General features: G+C 35.8%; 1 protein-coding gene across 1 annotated transcript; it reads left to right on the top strand.

The window, feature by feature from the left end:
• The first annotated feature begins 9,145 nt into the window (after window positions 1-9,145).
• LOC135087761 (uncharacterized) lies at window positions 9,146-10,054 on the top strand. The gene has a single exon (XM_063982927.1). It carries the CDS (start codon window positions 9,146-9,148, stop codon window positions 10,052-10,054), a length of 909 nt encoding a protein of 302 aa, XP_063838997.1.
• Window positions 10,055-19,901: the final 9,847 nt, after the last annotated feature.

Below are 19,901 nucleotides of genomic sequence, written 5' to 3'. Positions count from 1 at the left end.
ATGTAAAACGTTAAATATTTCCTGGCCTGGACTTGGTATTACATGGATCTCACAACTTTTTACCGTAGAACAACTGAGTTGCGAGACTTGGTTTTTTTGACAAGTATTGTTTTTGATGGGATCTCATTTCTTTTTGTATTTTGTAGACAGCAGTTATGTATCTAGAAAACTGGACCGAAATTGAAAAATTTTACTCGACTTGGCGGTTGCACTACCGTGCCCCCAAATCTCATTTCTTTTTGTATTTTGTAGACAGCAGTTATGTATCTAGAAAACTGGACCGAAATTGAAAAATTTTACTCGACTTGGCGGTTGCACTACCGTGCCCCCAAATATTTTAGTTTTTCCTTGATTCATACACCAAACACTACTTACATTCCAAATTTGAAGCTTCTAGGTCTGCTAGAAGTGCCTTAGAATTTTGATGATCGGTGAGTCAGTCAGTGAGTCAGTGAGTGACAAAATTAAGTAACTTTGACCCGTTATAATTCTTAAACTACTGGTTCAAATTGAATGAAATTTTAAATATACCATGTCTTTACAATGCCTGCATAGCTAATGAAAATTCAGCCTTCTAGTTTTATCCACAACGAAGTTACAGGCAGTCGAAAATGGCCTGAATTGCTTCGAGAAAAGGATGGTACGGCCGTGCCGCTTTTTTGCTCGACTTGGTGGGGGCACTGCCGTGCCCCCAGATAACGTTTAAAAAATGGCACGCTCGTTTTCATACATTTCATTCTATTTATTTAACCTATCCATATTTATGTGCGGAAACGTCACAAAATAAGAATAAATTTTAATTTTTCCAACCCGCATCATAAAAACTAAAAAGTCAAAAGTAAAATTTAAATAGTAAATATTTTTCATAAACAAGCTTTTGATGCTGTAAAAAGAATAAAATAAAACATAAATTCTTTCAAACCCATCAACTTATTACTTTACTCAATTTAAAGATTAAAAACTTGTCGCGGGATTTACTAGTGTAAAAAATACATTAATTACGTAACTTGAGTTTGCTAAAAGTCTGATCTGAGAAAAAATCAAATAGGTAAATTATACATTATTTCTTTATTATTATGTATGATGTACTGTCTTAGGTACGATACAACTACGGATTAAGATCGTTTAGTCGACGCAGCGTTGAAATTGTACAGATAAATGCAGTTTGCGCACTCACTACGTGACGTCAAGCAATAAAAACCTAAAATTCGAACGCCAACTTTTTGCTACAACGCTCTTAACACTTGTCAAACTAGGTACCTACCTAATTGGAGACAGATAAAATTGAAAGACGTGGAGTAGGGGATCATGACGTGATTAAAGGATTCTAAATTATTGTTTCGGTACCCTGATTAACACTAAAGCAATCCATTTTTATGACGTTTAAACCTAATGAACATTATAACATACCTAAAAAGTGTTACAGTAATGCTAAAGATATCACTTAGATATTTTATATGTAGGTTGAATGACTTAACCATTTTCTTTTTACTATAATAAGACTGACAACATTAAAAGACACTAGTTGAAAGTTTAAAACATTAATATTATCTGACGCCATTTGCTTTCTGTTTTCTCTAACATAGAAAATAAAATTATAATACACATATGCATGAAATACTACTTATTATCCTTTTCTTACAAGCGGAGTATCGATAGAAGCAATTTTATAAGTTAAAATTAATCAAATCGTTAAAAAAATCACAAAAAGTGTCATATGTCGATTCTAAATTTGTCCCTATTTTATTAAAAAAAGGATTTCTGTGAGGGCGCGTGAATTATAAACCACAAACATATATATATTTTCACATAAGACTAATACTCCCAGCTCATTTTCATTCTTGAAACAAAAAAAAAAGATACTTACCTTATGATAAATTATTTTAAATAAAGACATTAAAACATCTCCTCACAACACCATTGCACTGCAATACTCTAAACGAAAAATAATCAAATCGGACAATAAAATGCGATAAGTTTTTTCGAATACTTTCAAACAAACAAAATAAAACGTTCAGCCTTAGAATAAAACGTAACTTTGGCATTGTAATTCTGAAAGCTGTTTCAAAGCTGTACTAACATCTAATAAAATGCTTTTTACATTAGAATATGCTGTCTAACAACTTTACTAATGTCTGTCTTCAATAACATTATAAGCGCTGGTTAGCAGCACTAATAATATTTAATAATGCTCAAAGCCGTATTATTTGGGGCCCAAATTGCGCTTACAAGACACTTATAGACTTTTATACGGCTGATATAGTGCTACATATGCTGCTCATATACTGCTCTGCACGTAGGTTCATGCTGTTGTACGCTTCTTATAATTGTGTTTTGTGTTACTTGGGTAATTTCTTACTGTTGTTAGAAAATTTAGAGTAAACTAAGTTGACGTAAACTAATTGAGAGTTTTTAGCGTAAAATACATTAATTGTTTCAAATTACCTGGATGTCTAAGACAAGTGGCTAGGTCCACACAATGAATAATACTTACATAATCATGGTTTTAGAAAGCTTTTAAACAATTGTAAAATAAAAGTTATTTGCTTAGGATTGTTATTTTATAATGTCTGTCTTTGAATTTTTATTGCATAGATATACCTAACTTGAATGGATTTTATTAAATCTTAGCTAGTTTTTGAAGCAAGTAATGAAGGGATAGAGTGATGCGACTTTAGTGTGAATTTTACGACTTTTTTACAGGGTCAGTTTCTGAAAGATAAATTTATTAGCGAATACTTAAAATAGTTAACTAGATTGCTGCTTATGTAAGTAACGCACGAATGTTTTGTCTTTCATCTTTTGTTTGCACATTGAAATATCTTTCAGTGCCTATTAATTTTAAACTTTTTTTAATACATTTCGTTACAGACCTTATTCTATGACGCTTAAGGTATTCCTCCCAGCACATAGCTTAACTAGGCAGGCGGAAAATATACAAAATTCTGGGCGAGGAGAGTAATCCAGTAGTCTTGCCTTGGAAATTCGAAGGACCCTCCAGATTTACGCGAGGCTCGTTGCACGGCGAAAATAAATTTATTTAGCGGAGCCAAATTAAACACAAATATATTCATATTACACAAACAAATGTTTATAACAGCCGGTAAATATGGAGCTGAGACATTGTAGCAAACAAAAGCTAATCTAATTAGTATCAAGATGATTACCTATGCAAAGAAATTACCGTCAATTTTCATTTGAAGAGCTTGATTGTATTAATGTTTTTCTTTTGTTTTAACGTTAATTTTACTTTAATTTTTAACGGTAACTTTACTTTAATTTTTAAAAGTAAATCTCATAAAAAACTAATAAAACTCATTTATATCTGTAAATAGGCTTAAAAAATCAATGAATTTGACATTGTTTTTTTGTATTTGATTGAGTCCTAGTATTTATTTATTTGATCACCAACAAGGTTACATGGTAGCGTTCACAAGAGATTTTATTGTGATACTCATTACATATGCTACGATATACTCGTACTTCCCAGACTTTATTTAAGACTAGCTTTTGTCCGCGGCTTTGCCCGCGTGAAATTTTGTGTTTGCCTATTTGTCCTTTCCCGGGACTCAAACTATAATTATCTATTCCAAATTTTATCAAAATCGGTTCAATGGTTTAGGCGTGAAAGCGTGACAGACAGTCAGAGTTACTTTCGCATTTATAATATTAGTAGGGAAGTAGGGATAATGTGTAGTAGGTACCCAATGAGACAATATTATACGTTGAAGCATTGTGTCTCCCTAGATGCAAATTTTAGAACACGTCATAATAGGCTAGATGACAAAATTTGAATTATTTGTCCGTCAGACAGATAATTAGAAAATATTAGACTCATATTTTTTATTTTCTTTCATAATTTAATAATATCAGTGCTACCTCGCGTTGAAATGGCGTGTTATGTTACGCTTAAATAGATTTTTTACTCAATTAGTGACGTCACGCGACATTTCAACTCAATATAATACCACAAAATATAACAGAAGGTAAACTCATGTATGTACCTCGCTTTGCATACCTACCACACGTATACTTATTTATATTTAGTACGTTATTATAGTTATAGTTTGCAAACAAATACACGAGAAGGAAGTAATAGTATTTAGTTGAGTGGTTGACACTATTATCCAACTGTTTGTTGCTCTTTCACGCAAAAACTACTGAACGGATTTTGATGTAACTTTACAGTATTATTGTTTATAACTCAGAATAACATATAGGCTATAATTTATGACGATCTGTGACAAACTGAATTTCACGCGGGCGAAGCCACGGGCAAAAGCTAGTTATCCAATAATTCATAAAACCTCTCTAAAACAATTCGATATTCCTAATAATTGAGTTGGCTTTCAATTTCAATTGAAATTCAAATAAATAACTTACTTACCTCCCCGAATCAACTGGTAATTTAAAAAATGAAAATTCGGTATTTAATGATGAGTTTAAGCCACCAAATACCGAACAATTATAATATGACTTTTTCTGTTCACTCATTTTCGTCAATTTCGCAAAACAAAATAATATCACAGGCGGTTGACCGGCGCGTGACTCAAGCGAACCACAGCGAACGTGTGGCGAACGTCTGTCGCGCTCGCGCCACGTCGCGCTCGCATTCGTCCAAGACAGTCTTGCTAGAGCGGTGTCTATGTGTGCGTGTCTCGAGCGCGTTTAGTATGGAGTTTGTCTTCTGTTATATTTTGTGATAATACTGTAATAATTCGATTAAGAAAAAAGAATATATGTGTCCAAAATTTTTTTATTATCTGTCTGACGGACTAAATAGAATTTCGATTTCATTACCCAGTCATCATCCCTATTATGACAATAAACATAGTAATTATTCACAATATGCTAATTGTTTCTGAGTTTATTAGCAAATAAAGCATTAGCACCATAAATAGAGCGGCAGCGCTCATAAAACTATATCTAATTGGCAGTACGTTAGTTAGACCATATATGAATAATGAGTTTGTAGTATTCCATTTCCTATCTTTTATCTGTATTTGTCTTCCTTAAGCCTATTAATTAAAAAAAAGTCGTGTCGTTGTGGGTACGTATAACTATCGAATTACCTATCATATCTCTTTTTTGACGGCGGAAAATGTTACACAACTCCTTAAATTTATAAATACAATCAATTTATGTTTACGTGTATTATTTTTATATTGCTTGAATCTTAGTATCAGGCGGAAGTGCATTTGCCATCTCCATTGACGGAGAAGATGGGTGCATTATCTACCTTTCTTCGCCCTTCGTGGTTGATATTGTGTTGCACACTTTGCTAAGTAATTCTATAACTATCCAATTGAAGTATAGAAAAACAAGAAGCACACCTAAAACATTGTCCTCTTTTGTGTCTGTCGGTAAAAAACAAACCGCTATCGAATATTCAAGAAGAGACCGTCTCTAAGCTGAGACCGGTCGCTTACGTACGCCATAAAGATATAGTCACCCGTCAACCTTTGCATTATACATGAGATCTTTTGGAAGTGATGCGACAGCGTTAAACGCATTTACACCTTCAAAATGGATCTAATTTTATTTTATAAGTTAAAAATATAACAAGAAAGGACATTGTCAGAAACGGCCTCAGATTCCTGGGCACAGCAGTAAAGTATCAAAATTGATCTCTTACTTTTTGAATACATAAATATTAATTAGATTGTAATGGACACTTGAGGATTAGAAAATGAAATAATAAAAGTCTTTTATACAGGGTGTTGATTTCAATACTCGCCATATTTATTTAGGTGATATATTATGACTTACATAAACGCATTATCCACCAAAAAATAAATTACAAACGAAAGTGGAATTTTTAGCGAATATTTTCCGTGCAACATCAACTGTACTATGGCTCGCAATAATGCAATATACGTTTACTGTGGCACGGGCACCCATCGAGCTACGCGGATCGCTCGCTTATCATGTTGGATAGTCTACTGAAGGATACGCAAAGTTGGTAGTGTAAATAGGTATTTTTCTTTGACTTACTAAAGTTAAAGTTCGTTTTAAATTAGTTTGCTGTTTCCTATGTGTGTGTGAGTGTATTGGAGCGCTTTCCGCCACTACCTACCGCGACGGCGGGAGTATTTTCTACACAAAATTACCAGATTATTCACTTCCTACATTAAAAAGGAATGTCCTTTAAGTTTAGAGTTAGTTACTTACCGATGCGACTTCAGATGCGTTTCCACGTGCCCTCCGGTAACAGTAAACCATGTTTACGTATCTACTCACGAGCACTGTACGTATGGTTAGGCATATTCCTAACACTCACTCACTATTACCACACTCACTATCACACGTTCACACACTAACTACTCAAAACCGCACGAGAAAACAATCAAAAATCGCAAATTTGCACATTCGATGACCGAAGATCTTTGTTAACTAAAGATCCGTCCTATCATAATTAATGCTCTTATAGCAAGCTTCCAAAATACTCAAATGCAAATGATTTGTAGTAGCTCAATCGTTATTATTAAAACGATAAGAATATCAATACATTTTGATAGTTATTTTGTGTAAGTAGTGAAATTAAGTTCATTTAAAATAATCACGAACATGATGATGAATTATTTTATGTAAGTTATGAAGAATGGAAGTTTAACCTGAACCTAACTAACAGCCTAACAGTCGTTCAGGGAATTTAAATTAAACGCCGATAGAAATTAAATTACGTTATTATTTTAAATCAAATTTTTACAGAGATAGAACACGGTAGTAAGAAGTTTATGTACCTACTAGAAAACATTTATCAAGCAGAGAGGAAGTGAAAAGTTGATGTTACAAGGCAAGAAATAAAGAAATAGCGATTGAGTACTAGGAATTCTAAATACGAGCTAGATTTCGCGGAGCGTGCGCGCAACCTCTCAACGTGGGAAGCAAAATCGGACTGATGAATGGAGAAAATCGATGATCCACGATTGAGCGCCGATGACGCCCGAAACACGAAGATGAGCGAAGTATGTATTGTGCGACTTGTGCGAGCCCGATATCCGTGCGGCGGTATTATTGTATTTAAATGAAAGAAGTGCTAAATGATAGAAATTTTGTTTAGATACTGAAATCAATCGAGTTTAAAAACAAAATCTTGTGTTATCTCCTATCGAAAGTGAAGGAACAAGAGTTTGCCAGTGTGTTATTTCTAGGTGTTCAGTTTGCGGTAAGTTAAGTTTTATTTTAATAATTACTATCGTAAAGACGTAAAAGTTATTAAGGTAGAGAGCTAGAAATGTAAGGAATAACGAACCTGTATGAAAGAGCATTATTGTCATCTGTTTACAGTACTTTTGAATGATAAGTAGGTACAAGCTTATCACACACAAAAGCATGGTTTAATTAAAAAAAAAATGTAGCTTCTGTAAAAATTTTTATTTTGCGGAAGGAAGCAAATTCGTGTAAAAGGTTTTTTTATTAAAGACCTACTTAATTAATTAGTTTTTAGAACAAAAAATAAACTCGTAACGTCGATAAGGTGTAAGTAACTAATTTACTCATTACATTTTTAGGGTAGATTTGGATTAAGCTCCGTCCAGTAGTCGTCGTTGAACTCACAGCTGATTGTGGCTGATAGTTGACTGACTCATGGGCGAGCGCGGGTAGTGGGGCGCGGGACGGGGGGCGCAGCGTTTGCCCGGGTCACCGGGTGAGCGCCGCGCGCCGTTTGCGTTGGGGGACTATTCTGCACTGTAGTGGTCGATTATGGAAATCGTAGATATTTAAAAAATAATTTAAAAAAATTTTGAAGTCAGTTTTTTTGCTGATTCGTGATCAGAATAAGCTACTTAATCAACTCCCTAAATATGGCGGGTATTGAAATCAACACCCTGTATGTATTCCATAATACTATGACGACATCCGGACATTTTAGGGCGTGGCCTGCTCCATATCCTATGAAGTTCCATAATTTGTGTCGATAAAATCTATGTAAAATCGGCACAAGGCAATGCCGTACTTCATTGTTAGGAATCCACGTAATAGTGATGTTGATTGCGGTCATCATAGACAATAAGATACCGATCTTGTAAATAAAATAAATCGTCCAAATTGCTACAGTATGACTAGATTTTAATTAAAAGTTAAAAATATATTGCACGATACTACAAGAAGCTATCTAATGTGTCCAACTGGTCTAAAAGGTCATGAATAAAATAAAAAGAATTGTGATCATAATACTGATATTGACAATGACAAAAATATGGGATCATCTTTAATATATCTGTAACAGTTTCAAAATCCGATGAAAAATCCAATGCCGCTTAAAGTGAGAGAAATGTCTAAAGTTCTAATAGAATTGAAAGTTTTATTCACTCAAAATGCTTATAACAATAATTGGTAATACATTTTAAATATTAAGTACCTACCTTTATAATGTATCGATAGAACCAAAATGATGTCCTCTCAGTTTGGAAAGGGAAAACCCAGGATTGGGGGAGCGCTCCAGGCAATTTTCAGAACATTTCATAGGTGGTAGTAAATAATATTTATTTTATTATTAAAATTGAATATTTTGATATTGATAAAATTGAATTTACCTTTCGATTCAAATACCGAATATTTTTCAATCGATAAAAATTATCGAGAATTGTTAATAATATTCAATTAAAAGTTGTTCAATCCCTAGTCATGCATAGACTAAGACGGTAACCATGGAGATAGTTAGTTTGGTAAGTCACGTGTTAAATGTCAAGAGTGGAAAGTAAACATAGGATTCATGTTATTTATTTACGTGCAAAATGTAAGTAGGTAAGTAAATGATAAAAGTGGAACGCCGAGCTATTTCCAAAACCCGTCCAATATTATAATACAATTTGGCTGCGACAACTACAATACAGAACATCTCCCAAATCGATGTGCATACAATATTATAATACAATACTAGTAAGTAAGAGGTTATGATAACAATATTGCTATCAATAAGTTTATAGAATTGGTCCGCCAGGAATAATTGTTCTTACATAAAGATTTGTGTCATTTAGAACTGTGGGGGTGTCAGGTTACATGTACGCGGCGTGCGGCGGGCAGTCGCACGGGGAACGAATATTGTATCGGGCGTGTGTGCCTAATATATTGGGACAAAAACATAAGTGACTTTTATTTGATTGTGCAATCCTAAACTGGTGACCCCGACAAAGTGAACATGTTCGACTCACCGCCACCATCCCGGGCTGCGTCAGCCAGCAGGCCACCTGCAGTGCAGCCTGCTAACCCGACGACATCAGCGGGCGTGAAGGAGGAGCGGACAGAACCGGTGGATATGAGTTTGGCGACCATAAGTGTATCTTCAAAATTACCGGATTTTTGGGTTGATATGCCGCGGCTATGGTTCGCCCAATTTGAAGCGGTAATGGCCCCTCAGAAGCAGGGAGAGGAATCCAAATTTAATTTGGTGATTTCGAAATTGGGACGAGACTCCATTCAGCAGGTGAGCGACTTACTGATGACACCACCGACCTCAAATAAGTATACGGTCTTGAAAGAAAGATTGCTGCAAGTGTATGAAGAAAGCGCAGAACGCCAAGTCCAGAAGTTGGTCTCGGAGCTAGAGTTAGGCGCGCAAAAGCCGACGCAACTGCTGCGCAGGATGAAGGATCTAGGCCGTACAACACAGGTTTCCGATCAAACCCTAAAAAGTCTGTGGCTATCAAGGATGCCGGCCGCAGTCAGAGCAGTCATCACAGTGTGCCAAGATCAGTCGTTAGATAGTTTGGCCAATATCGCTGACAAAGTAGTTGAAAACAGCGGAAATTTCGAGATCGCAGCAGTGTCGGATACACCAGCACAGACGAACGCGTCGAACACGTTGTCAGAGTTGGCCAGTCAGGTGAATAAGCTGGTGCTGGAAGTGGCAGCGCTGCGCAGTGAGGTGCAAGGTCGCGGGCGTTCGAGAAGCCGAAACGGAGGACAAGATGGAAGCAGGGCTAGTTCGCGTAGGAGGAGGACACCGGGAGATCCTGATTGGCTGTGCAGATTCCATTACCGGTACAGACGGAACGCGAGAAGCTGTGAGCAACCGTGCGCCTGGCGAGAGGAAAATGCGGAAAACTGAGTGCGGTACGTTCGGAATCGGTGGACGAATGTACTCAGAATCAGGTATCTAAAAATCATCGGTTATTAATTCGGGACAATTTAACTAGGCTAACCTTTTTAGTTGACACCGGGGCCAATATATCGGTAATTCCAAAAAAATGTTTAAAAAAAGGTTTTACTGAGTCTTGCGATTTTAAATTGTACGCGGCAAATGACAGCGAAATTAAAACATACGGCATCTGTAATTTAGAAATGGCCTTCGGGCTAAGACGGGTTTTTAAATGGCCATTTATTGTGTGTGATGTTAAACAACCAATTATAGGCGCAGATTTTTTACGGAATTTTAAATTGAGTGTAGATTTGTATCATAATCGGTTAGTAGACTTAGTAACTAATTTGTACGTTCGCGGATTGACAAGTGTGAATTTTGAGGGAACTATAAAATGTATTAACAGCGATCATCCCTACGCCAATTTATTAGAATCATTCCAGGAAATTACTAGACCGCCTATGTTTAAAGACATCCCAGAACACTCGGTGTACCATCATATAGAAACAACGGGCCCGCCAGTACACGCTCGTGCGAGGAGGTTGGCGCCACACAGGTATGATAAAGTTAAACAAGAATTCCAGCTGATGCAGGAACTCGGAATTTGTCGACCGTCCAACAGCGCGTGGGCGAGTCCATTGCACGTGGTGCCAAAAAAGGGAGGTGATATTCGACCGTGTGGAGATTATAGGATGCTTAACTCAATAACTAAACCTGATCGTTATCCGATACCTAGGATTCAGGATTTTACGTATGGATTGCATAATAAAAAAGTTTTTTCCAAAATTGATATATGTAGAGCCTACCATTTTATTAAAATTAGTCCAGAAGATATAGAAAAAACTGCAATTATTACTCCATTTGGTTTGTACGAGTTTCCGCGAATGACATTTGGCCTGCGAAATGCGGCACAAACGTTTCAAAGATTCATAAATAACACAGTACTAACAGGAATAGAACAGCTGAACTATTGCAATTCGAGCCAAACTGATAACAAGGAGCATAACGAAGTCACTGGGCAGTCATTCTTGTTCGGGTATTTAGATGACGTCATCGTAGGATCGGATAACGAACAGATTCACGCGGAACACTTACGAATGTTGTTCGATCGTTTCAGGAAATATAAAATGTCAATTAATTTGGGAAAATGTATTTTCGGTCAACCAAAAATTGAGTTTTTGGGATATGAAGTTTCAGAGAAAGGAATATGTCCATTACCGGAGAAGGTTAAAGCTATTGAGGAGTATCCAAAACCTGAGACTATCGAACAACTTCGTAGGTTTTTAGGGATGTTGAATTTTTACAGAAATCATATCCCTAATGCCGCACGGATACAAGGAGTTTTGGATAGGTATTTACACGGAACAAAAAAAAAGGATAAGAGTAAATTACAGTGGACAGAGGAAGCATGCGTAGCATTTGAAAAGAAAAGTTGAAAAAGGCTGCAACCCTATCGCACCCTAATGTAGATGCACCCTTAGCGTTGATGACGGACGCCTCCGACAGTAGTATAGGCGCGGTGCTACAGCAAAAAGAAAATAACACGTGGAGGCCTCTCGGTTACTACTCTAAAAGACTTACGGAAGCACAAAAAAAGTACTGTACTTATGATAAAGAATTATTGGCAATTTATTCAAGTATAGCGTATTTTAGAGATATTATAGAGGGAAAGAATTTTACCGTTTTCACCGATCACAAACCGTCAACGTATGCGTTTAGTAAAAAGTTAGGAACTTCAAGTAAAGAGTTACCGAGAAGGACACGCCAGTTATTGTTTATCAGCGAATTTACGAGCGATATACAATACATACACGGTAATGATAACGTGGTCGCTGACGCGCTATCTAGAGTAGAAACAATATCATGTCCGACCTCAATGCAATACGAAGAAATTGCTCGCGCCCAGGCGTCAGACGCTGAGCTTGCGAATTTGTTGAGCGCGGGTGTCAATAACAACGTACGAATGAAGCGTGTGAACGTAAGTTTGAATGACCTAGATAATAATATGTTGTATTGTGAAGTATCCACTGAAAATACTAGGCCATATATTCCGAGTCAATTTAGAAAATATATATTTGAACAGTTTCACAATTTGTCACACCCAGGGGTAAGGACTACACGAGCATTATTGAGTAAAAAAGTATTTTGGCCAGGGATGAACAAAGACGTAGGACTATGGGTAAAAACATGTATTAAATGTCAAAAAAGTAAGGTAACGCGTCACACGGTGTCTAGGCTCAGTAGCTTTGAAGAAGGCGACCGTTTCGAACATGTACATGTAGACTTAATAGGACCGTTACCAGTGACAGAGCAAGGCTATCGGTATTGCGTGACAATGGTAGATCGGCGTACCCGATGGCCCGAGATATGCCCAGTAGTGGACATGACCGCAGAAACAGTCGCGAGGGCAGTATACGAATGCTGGGTATGTAGGTTTGGATGCCCGAGCAAACTAACCACGGACCAGGGCCGACAGTTCGAGAGTGAATTGTTTACTAATTTAATGAAGTTGTTAGGGATCCACAAAACACGAACGACACCGTACCACCCACAGTGTAACGGCAAAGTGGAGAGGTGGCATCGGTCTTTAAAAACGGCATTAATAGCAAGGTTAAACGATAATAGTGCATGGCTAGTAGAATTACCTACAGTCATGCTTGGATTGAGAGCAGCGTGTTTGAGCGATAGCGATTACATAAGTGCAGCGGAAATTACCTTAGGACATTGTTTAAGATTACCGGGAGAATTTTGTAGGGATGATCACATCATTATAGACAACCCGCAAGCGTACATACTTAGATTAAGAGATAGCATATATAAGATAAGGCCGAAAGATAGAAATTTAGATAACAAAAAAAATATGTTTGTACATGCTGATTTAAGCTCGTGTTCACATGTATTTTTGAGAGTGGACGCCGTACGGAAGCCGTTAACGCCTCCATACAGCGGACCCTATAAAGTGGTAGAACGGAATCAAAAGGTTTTCAAAATTCTAATTAATAATAAAGTAAATAGCGTATCAATAGATAGACTTAAACCGGCATACATATTAGACGAATTCGTGAATAGCGAACAAATGCAATTGGATCGACAAGCAAACAATGTAAACACGACCTTGAAATCAACACGAAGCGGAAGACAAGTAAAACAGCCAGTAAGATTTCGCGATTTTGTAAATAATTAATAGTCATGTGTCTGTGTAAGCAAGAATAGTTAAGATGGCAATTTCAATAACAAAAGTAAGACGCATCGCGACACGTAATGTACGTGTCAATGGGTTTTATAGTCACAATAAATGTATAGTATATAAGTTGATATATTTAGAGTAAGAACATTTTAGTATCTATGGAGATTTAATTAAGCAAAGTCGAGTATCAATTGTTAAAATTGTTATAAATTAAAATTATGGGTACAACTTATTCAATCGAGAAGAAGGAAGAAGAAGTAGTCATAGCACAGAATGGGGCTAACCAAGCCTCAACGTCACACACGGAGCGCAAGGTGGAAGTAATGGGCATAGTGGTTACTGTATTCGGAGTCATCATTGGTCTGGCTTTAGTGTTTGCTTTGTATAAAGTTTGCGTGAACCAGACGAAGCGACTACTAAGAAATGAGATAAATGCGGCTCGTAACAAGAGTGCAGTGAATATCATTCCAACGGTGACTCATAGAAGTAGTATGGAATTGGGCATTCTAGATCATCCGTCGCTCGTCGCAGCTAGCGCTGCTCGCTCCAGATGATCTAGAACGGCCCAATTCCATAAGGAAATATTTTTGAGCTTTTAATTTAATCGAACGACAGAATTATCGTCATTTAGTTGTAATACATCAACCACAGCGGTCAAGTTCAAATCTGATATGAAATTTCTTAAACAAAAAGAATCTCTGAAATTAGAATGTATCTGCCCAACATCACCGAACATGGTTAAGCGTCATGGAAACTTGTTGCCAAATACTATACGTAGTATTGTTTGCGGTCCCTCGAACTGCGGGAAGACCAACTTAGTTATCAGCCTGCTGCTACACCAGAAGGGACCGCGTTTTCGCAACTTGTATGTGTATTCAAAGTCATTATATCAACCTAAATACGTTTTTTTAGAAAAGGTATTAGAAAACGTTGCTGGCACTACCTATAACAAGTATAACCATAATAGTGAAGTTCTAAGTCCGCAAGAGGCTTTGCCTAACTCGATTATTATATTTGACGATGTTGCTTGTGAAAATCAAAACAATATACGTGACTATTTTGCGATGGGTCGACATAAGAATATTGATTGTTTTTATATCAATCAAACTTACACTAAAATACCCAAACAACTTGTAAGAGATAATGCGAACCTTATAATATTGTTTAAGCAAGACGACATTAATCTAAAACACGTTTACGAAGAACATGTAGGGTCTGACATGACGTGGTCTCAGTTCCGTGAAATGTGTTCTACTGTTTGGAGTAAGCCGTATAATTATGTTATTATTAATAAGGACTGTGAACGTAACAACGGTTGTTATAGAATGAAGTTTGATACATTCATAATAATGGACTAAGTTTTTATAAAAGTAGCTGTTGAGTTACTTACGAATTAATCACACCAGGGAAGCCAAACTGAGTGGAATCCTTTACAATGGAACGAAACCTCAAGGAGCAAATTATTAAATCTGCAGCGGCTGTGAAAAGAAAAGTAGAAATGATAAAAGATTTCAGAAATGAAAATGATATGGCATTAGAAACTATATTTAAACCTATCGTTAACCCACTGAAGTTGTTAACCAGTGAATCAGACAAAAATCGTCAAATAAATGATGAATCAAGGCAAACTGAAACAGTAAAAAGAGCTAAATACAGTGAAAGCGAGTCATCAAATACGTCTATTGGAGATTACGAAGAACCTATTGATAGTGAAGCAGTCTCAGATGATGATGATCGCAAAACACCTAACGAAACCCTCGTTTCGTTACCATCTGATGTTCAAGATGTTCACGAAAACTCATTCAAATCTCTGCAGTCTTCTCCAAGTGTTGCCAACGATTCATTATCATGGTCCGTATCGTCTGAAGCAATAAAAGATGTACCTTACGGTGTAAGACATGTTAATAAAAAACTTTTGCTAGGCAATACCCGTGTTTATGACGACGATAGGATTCTGAAAATTGGAAACCGGACCTTGAAAAAAACTCCAGGCTTAAAACAATTATTGTATAACAAGACACCAGATTTAGATGTTATTACGCAGGAAGACTTACAACATTATAAATTATTACTTATCGATACCAATGCACATAAACGTAATTTCGACCCAACAAAACCAATCAATAGTAACAAGGGATTAAAATATATGCGAGTGATTAAACCACTATTTAAGTTCTCAAGAAATCATACAAGTAGTGTAGAAAGTCTTCATCAGGGAGAAGGTATTGATATTCTAAAAAAAGTGAAGACGGATACTGATTTAGTTTACTGGAACGATCCAAATGAGTTAGTAGAACGATTGAAACTGCTACTTGGATCATGGGCTGCTGGTAACACTGGAGTACATAATGAAATTTATGCAATTATCGAAGAGTTGCACGAAGCTGGTATCATAAAAGACATCAAATATAATAAGCTTCCCTTAGGAAAATTGAGCAGTACCATTACATTGCAGAAGCCGACAAGACGGCAATGAATATTGATAAATTCGGGCATCACGTTCATAAGCGTTTACGACTAACTGAATTTACTGACATTCTTACCGATACATTAGTAAGAACAAATTCTGGTGATTTTGATTTAAAATCATCAAGATTACTGGGTGTACAATCTCCTGAAAAAAGCGATGAAGCTGTGAATAAAGATTATGTTGATAAGTGTGTTCAAGAACTGAAAAATGAAATGAAAACAATACAAAATAATGTCAAAAAGTACTTAAACAATTTGGAAAAACTGACTACTAACCATTTAAGTACATTGTATTACACAAAACAAGAAATTGATGTCATGGTTGGAGCTAAACCTGATAAGAATGAGTAAACAAGATATAGTAAACGAGATTCACAAAGCAGCACGAAGAAATTTCTCTCGTAGACACACGATTATAAAAGGAATAGACGACTTATGGCAAGCTGATCTTATTGATTTACAGAAATATTCGTCATTTAATAAAGGATATAAATATGTTTTAGTAGTTATTGACGCTTTTTCAAAATATGTATGGGTTAGACCTTTGAAATCCAAATCAAAAAATTGTGTTACGAGTGCAATGCAAAATATATTATCTAAATCGACAAGAAAGCCTACAAACTTGCAAACAGACCTGGGGACAGAGTTTTATAATACTTCTTTTAAGCAGTTAATGAAAAAACATGGCGTAAATCATTATTCCACATACTCTGTTAAAAAAGCTTCTATTGTAGAACGAGTAATAAGAACTTTAAAATCACACCTTTACAAGATGTTTAGTTTGTGCGGACGATATGAATGGTTCCATAATAATTTAAATTCAGCTGTGCATTACTATAACAATACTTTACATCGAATCACGAAATTCAAGCCGGTTGATGTTAACAATAATAATGAGACATTAGTCAGGTGTAACATTGTTAAATCCCAAAAGCGGAATGTACGTCAAAGGTCATCGTTTCAAGTCGGTGATTATGTTCGTATAAGTAAATTCAAAGGAGATTTTTATAAAGGTTATACCCCTAATTGGTCTACCGAAATATTTCGCATTATTAAAGTAAATAAAACCAATCCTCAAACTTATCAAATAGAAGACAAACACAATCTAAATATTCTGGGTTCTTTTTACGGATTTGAATTACAGAAAACCAAGTTTCCAGATATTTATCTCATTGAAAAGGTAATAAAAAAGAAAGGAAATAAGCTATTGGTAAAATGGTTAGGTTTAAGTGATGAGGAGAACAGCTGGGTGGACAAAAGTGAATTAGTAGTCTAGGTATATAAAACCTGATGATAATTATTATCTCATATCACTCTGTGCTTATCGATGAAGGAAGGCAGTGGTATTATTAATACTTTGATAGATAATTTACCGTTCGAGTTACATTTACCTGGATATCAATTTTGTGGTCCTGGAACAAAACTTCAGAAACGGTTACTTAGAGGCGAAAGAGGAGTAAACAAATTGGATGAAGCTTGCATGTATCACGATATTGCTTACAACAATAAAGATTCTAGTGCTCGACACAACGCTGACGTAGAACTTTTAAACATGGCTAAGAAGAGAATGAAATCGAAGGATGCCAGAACCGGAGAAAAGATAGCATCGTGGATAGTAAAAAATGCAATGAAGGCTAAAATTAGGGCGGGCTCTGGTGTAAAATCATTTATGTCGGGTATTAAAAAAATACGAACACAAATTAAAAAACTAAAATCGAAGGACAAACATTCTACTATACAATATGCATATGCTGCTGCAAAAAAACTATTTTCAAATAAAAAAGGAATAAAATTACCACGGTGTATTCCCATTCCAAAATATGGCGGACTCTTACCTCTCATTCCCATATTTGCGGGATTATCAGCCTTGGGTTCTCTAGCGGGAGGTGCAGCAGGTATTGCGAAAGCTGTTAATGATTCTAAAGCTGCACAGAAGAGTCTTCAGGAGTCTGAACGCCATAATAGAATGATGGAAGCGGTAGCTCTTGGAAAAGGATTGTATATAAAACCGCATAAAAAAGGAGCTGGTTTATACTTAAATCCTTCAAAAAACTAATCAAACGGCTACCCAGACGTGCTCTCACAAATTTTGATATATTAGAACACGCTAGTGATATACCATTCTTTCGCGGTGTATTTATGAGAGATAAATTACCTTTGAAGGCCAAAAAGATTGAGTGTGGTATACTAAATTTGGATAGCAGCAAAAATCCTGGAACGCATTGGGTAGCCTTTGTAAAGCAAAACGATTACGCAGAATATTATGATAGTTTTGGAAATTTAAAACCGCCGTTGGAATTAGTTAAGTATTTACATAACTTACCAATAAACTATAATTATGTACAACATCAAAGGTTTGGAACCACAAACTGTGGTCACTTATGTCTAAAATTTTTAAGAAACTATTGGATAAAGCATTTATATAACAAATGTAATAAATAAAATTGTCAGTATAAAAATGTCTTTCACTGTGTCCATAACCGGGGTAGGAGCCTGTTTAATTACAAACTATTCACCAACGTTGGAATTACGAGGAGACTACGAATGCGGTCTTATATATTTTTCAACTTTCAATTCTATTCCTAACATAGATGAAAGAAACAATAAATTTTATTATGGTGATAGCGAAGTCATTAAAATTCCTGAAGGGTCTTACGAGCTTCAGGATATATGTGATTATTTAAAAAGTAACATAAAGAACACCGTATTAAAACTAACCTGCAACAACAATACCTTGAAGACAAATATATGTTGTTCCAAAGATGTTCACTTCAATAAGAAAGAATCAATTGGTAAAATATTAGGATTTGGTATGGGGACGATAAATGCTAATATAAGTACTGAGTCTGAGTATCCCGTCAGCATTGTATCAACAACCATCGTGCGGATCGAATGCGATGTAGTTAGTGGTTCTTTTGTAAATGGGAAAGCAAGTCATATTATTTACGAGTTTGTACCTAATGTACCACCTGGTTATCGAATAATTGAAATACCTAAAAACTTAATTTATTTTCCTGTTAACAAAGATTCCATAAGTGCTATTAACATAAGATTGTTGGACGCTGAAAATAAAGAAATAAATTTACGTGGAGAAGAAGTTCAACTGTACTTACACTTCAGAAAAAAATGTTGAATTTCAATAAAAACCCAATCACCTCGAGTACTCAAGTCAGTTCTAAAAGAACACCTCATAAAGACACATCCCTTCAAGTAAAAAAGAAGCTAACCAAGAATAATAAAGCATTTCTTAAGCTAGTTGGTTTAATAAAATGAATATTTTAAATATATCTCAACAAACACCATACGATAATAGTATTGAAAGTTTTGAATACCATTCATACAAACCATACGTAACCAGTTTCAACAAGAACGATGAAATACGGATACCTATCAATCAACAGGACCTGTACGTGCTGCCTTCACTCAGTAGTTTATACATCGAGGGTAAAGTGAACGTCTTTAATAGCACGACTAAAGAAAAAGTATCAAATGTACATTTTGTCAATAATCCAGCGTTGTTTCTATTTCAAGACATACGATACGAACTAAATGGGGTAGAAATAGATAAAGTTAAGAATGCAGGTATTACGACGACAATAAAATCTTATCTATCCTTAAATGATAATGAGTCTAAGTGTGCAAAAGTTTGGGGTTGGTCGCCCACGGGCACAAACAATGCAGCTGGTGGATCATTTTCCGCATCTATTCCGCTAAACAAGATATTAGGATTTGCAGAAGATTATGATAAAATTATCATTAACTGTAAACACGAGTTAGTATTGCTGAGAAGCAATACTAATCTCAATGCAATCAAACTTAATACAGGTGAAATAGTAGATGACATTATAATTAATAAAATAGTTTGGCGAGTTCCACACATTAAAGTATCAGATAGAGAAAGAATTAATCTATTAAAACATTTAGAAAAAGATCGACCTATTCCATTAGCATATCGTAATTGGGACCTATATGAATATCCACTACTACCTAAAACTCGTAAACATACGTGGTCTATTAAAACTTCATCGCAAATAGAGAAACCACGATTTGTTGTAATCGCGTTACAAACTAACCGCAAACATAACGCTCACTCGTCAATGGCTGAGTTTGACCACTGTCATGTACGTGATGTAAGAGTCTTTCTAAATTCGTCATATTACC

This window comes from Ostrinia nubilalis, chromosome 1 (assembly GCF_963855985.1).
Source record: "Ostrinia nubilalis chromosome 1, ilOstNubi1.1, whole genome shotgun sequence".
Classification (NCBI taxonomy): Eukaryota; Metazoa; Arthropoda; class Insecta; order Lepidoptera; family Crambidae; genus Ostrinia; species Ostrinia nubilalis.
The sequence above is the reverse complement of the archived record's forward strand: the minus strand, read 5'-3'. Positions and strand labels throughout refer to the sequence as shown.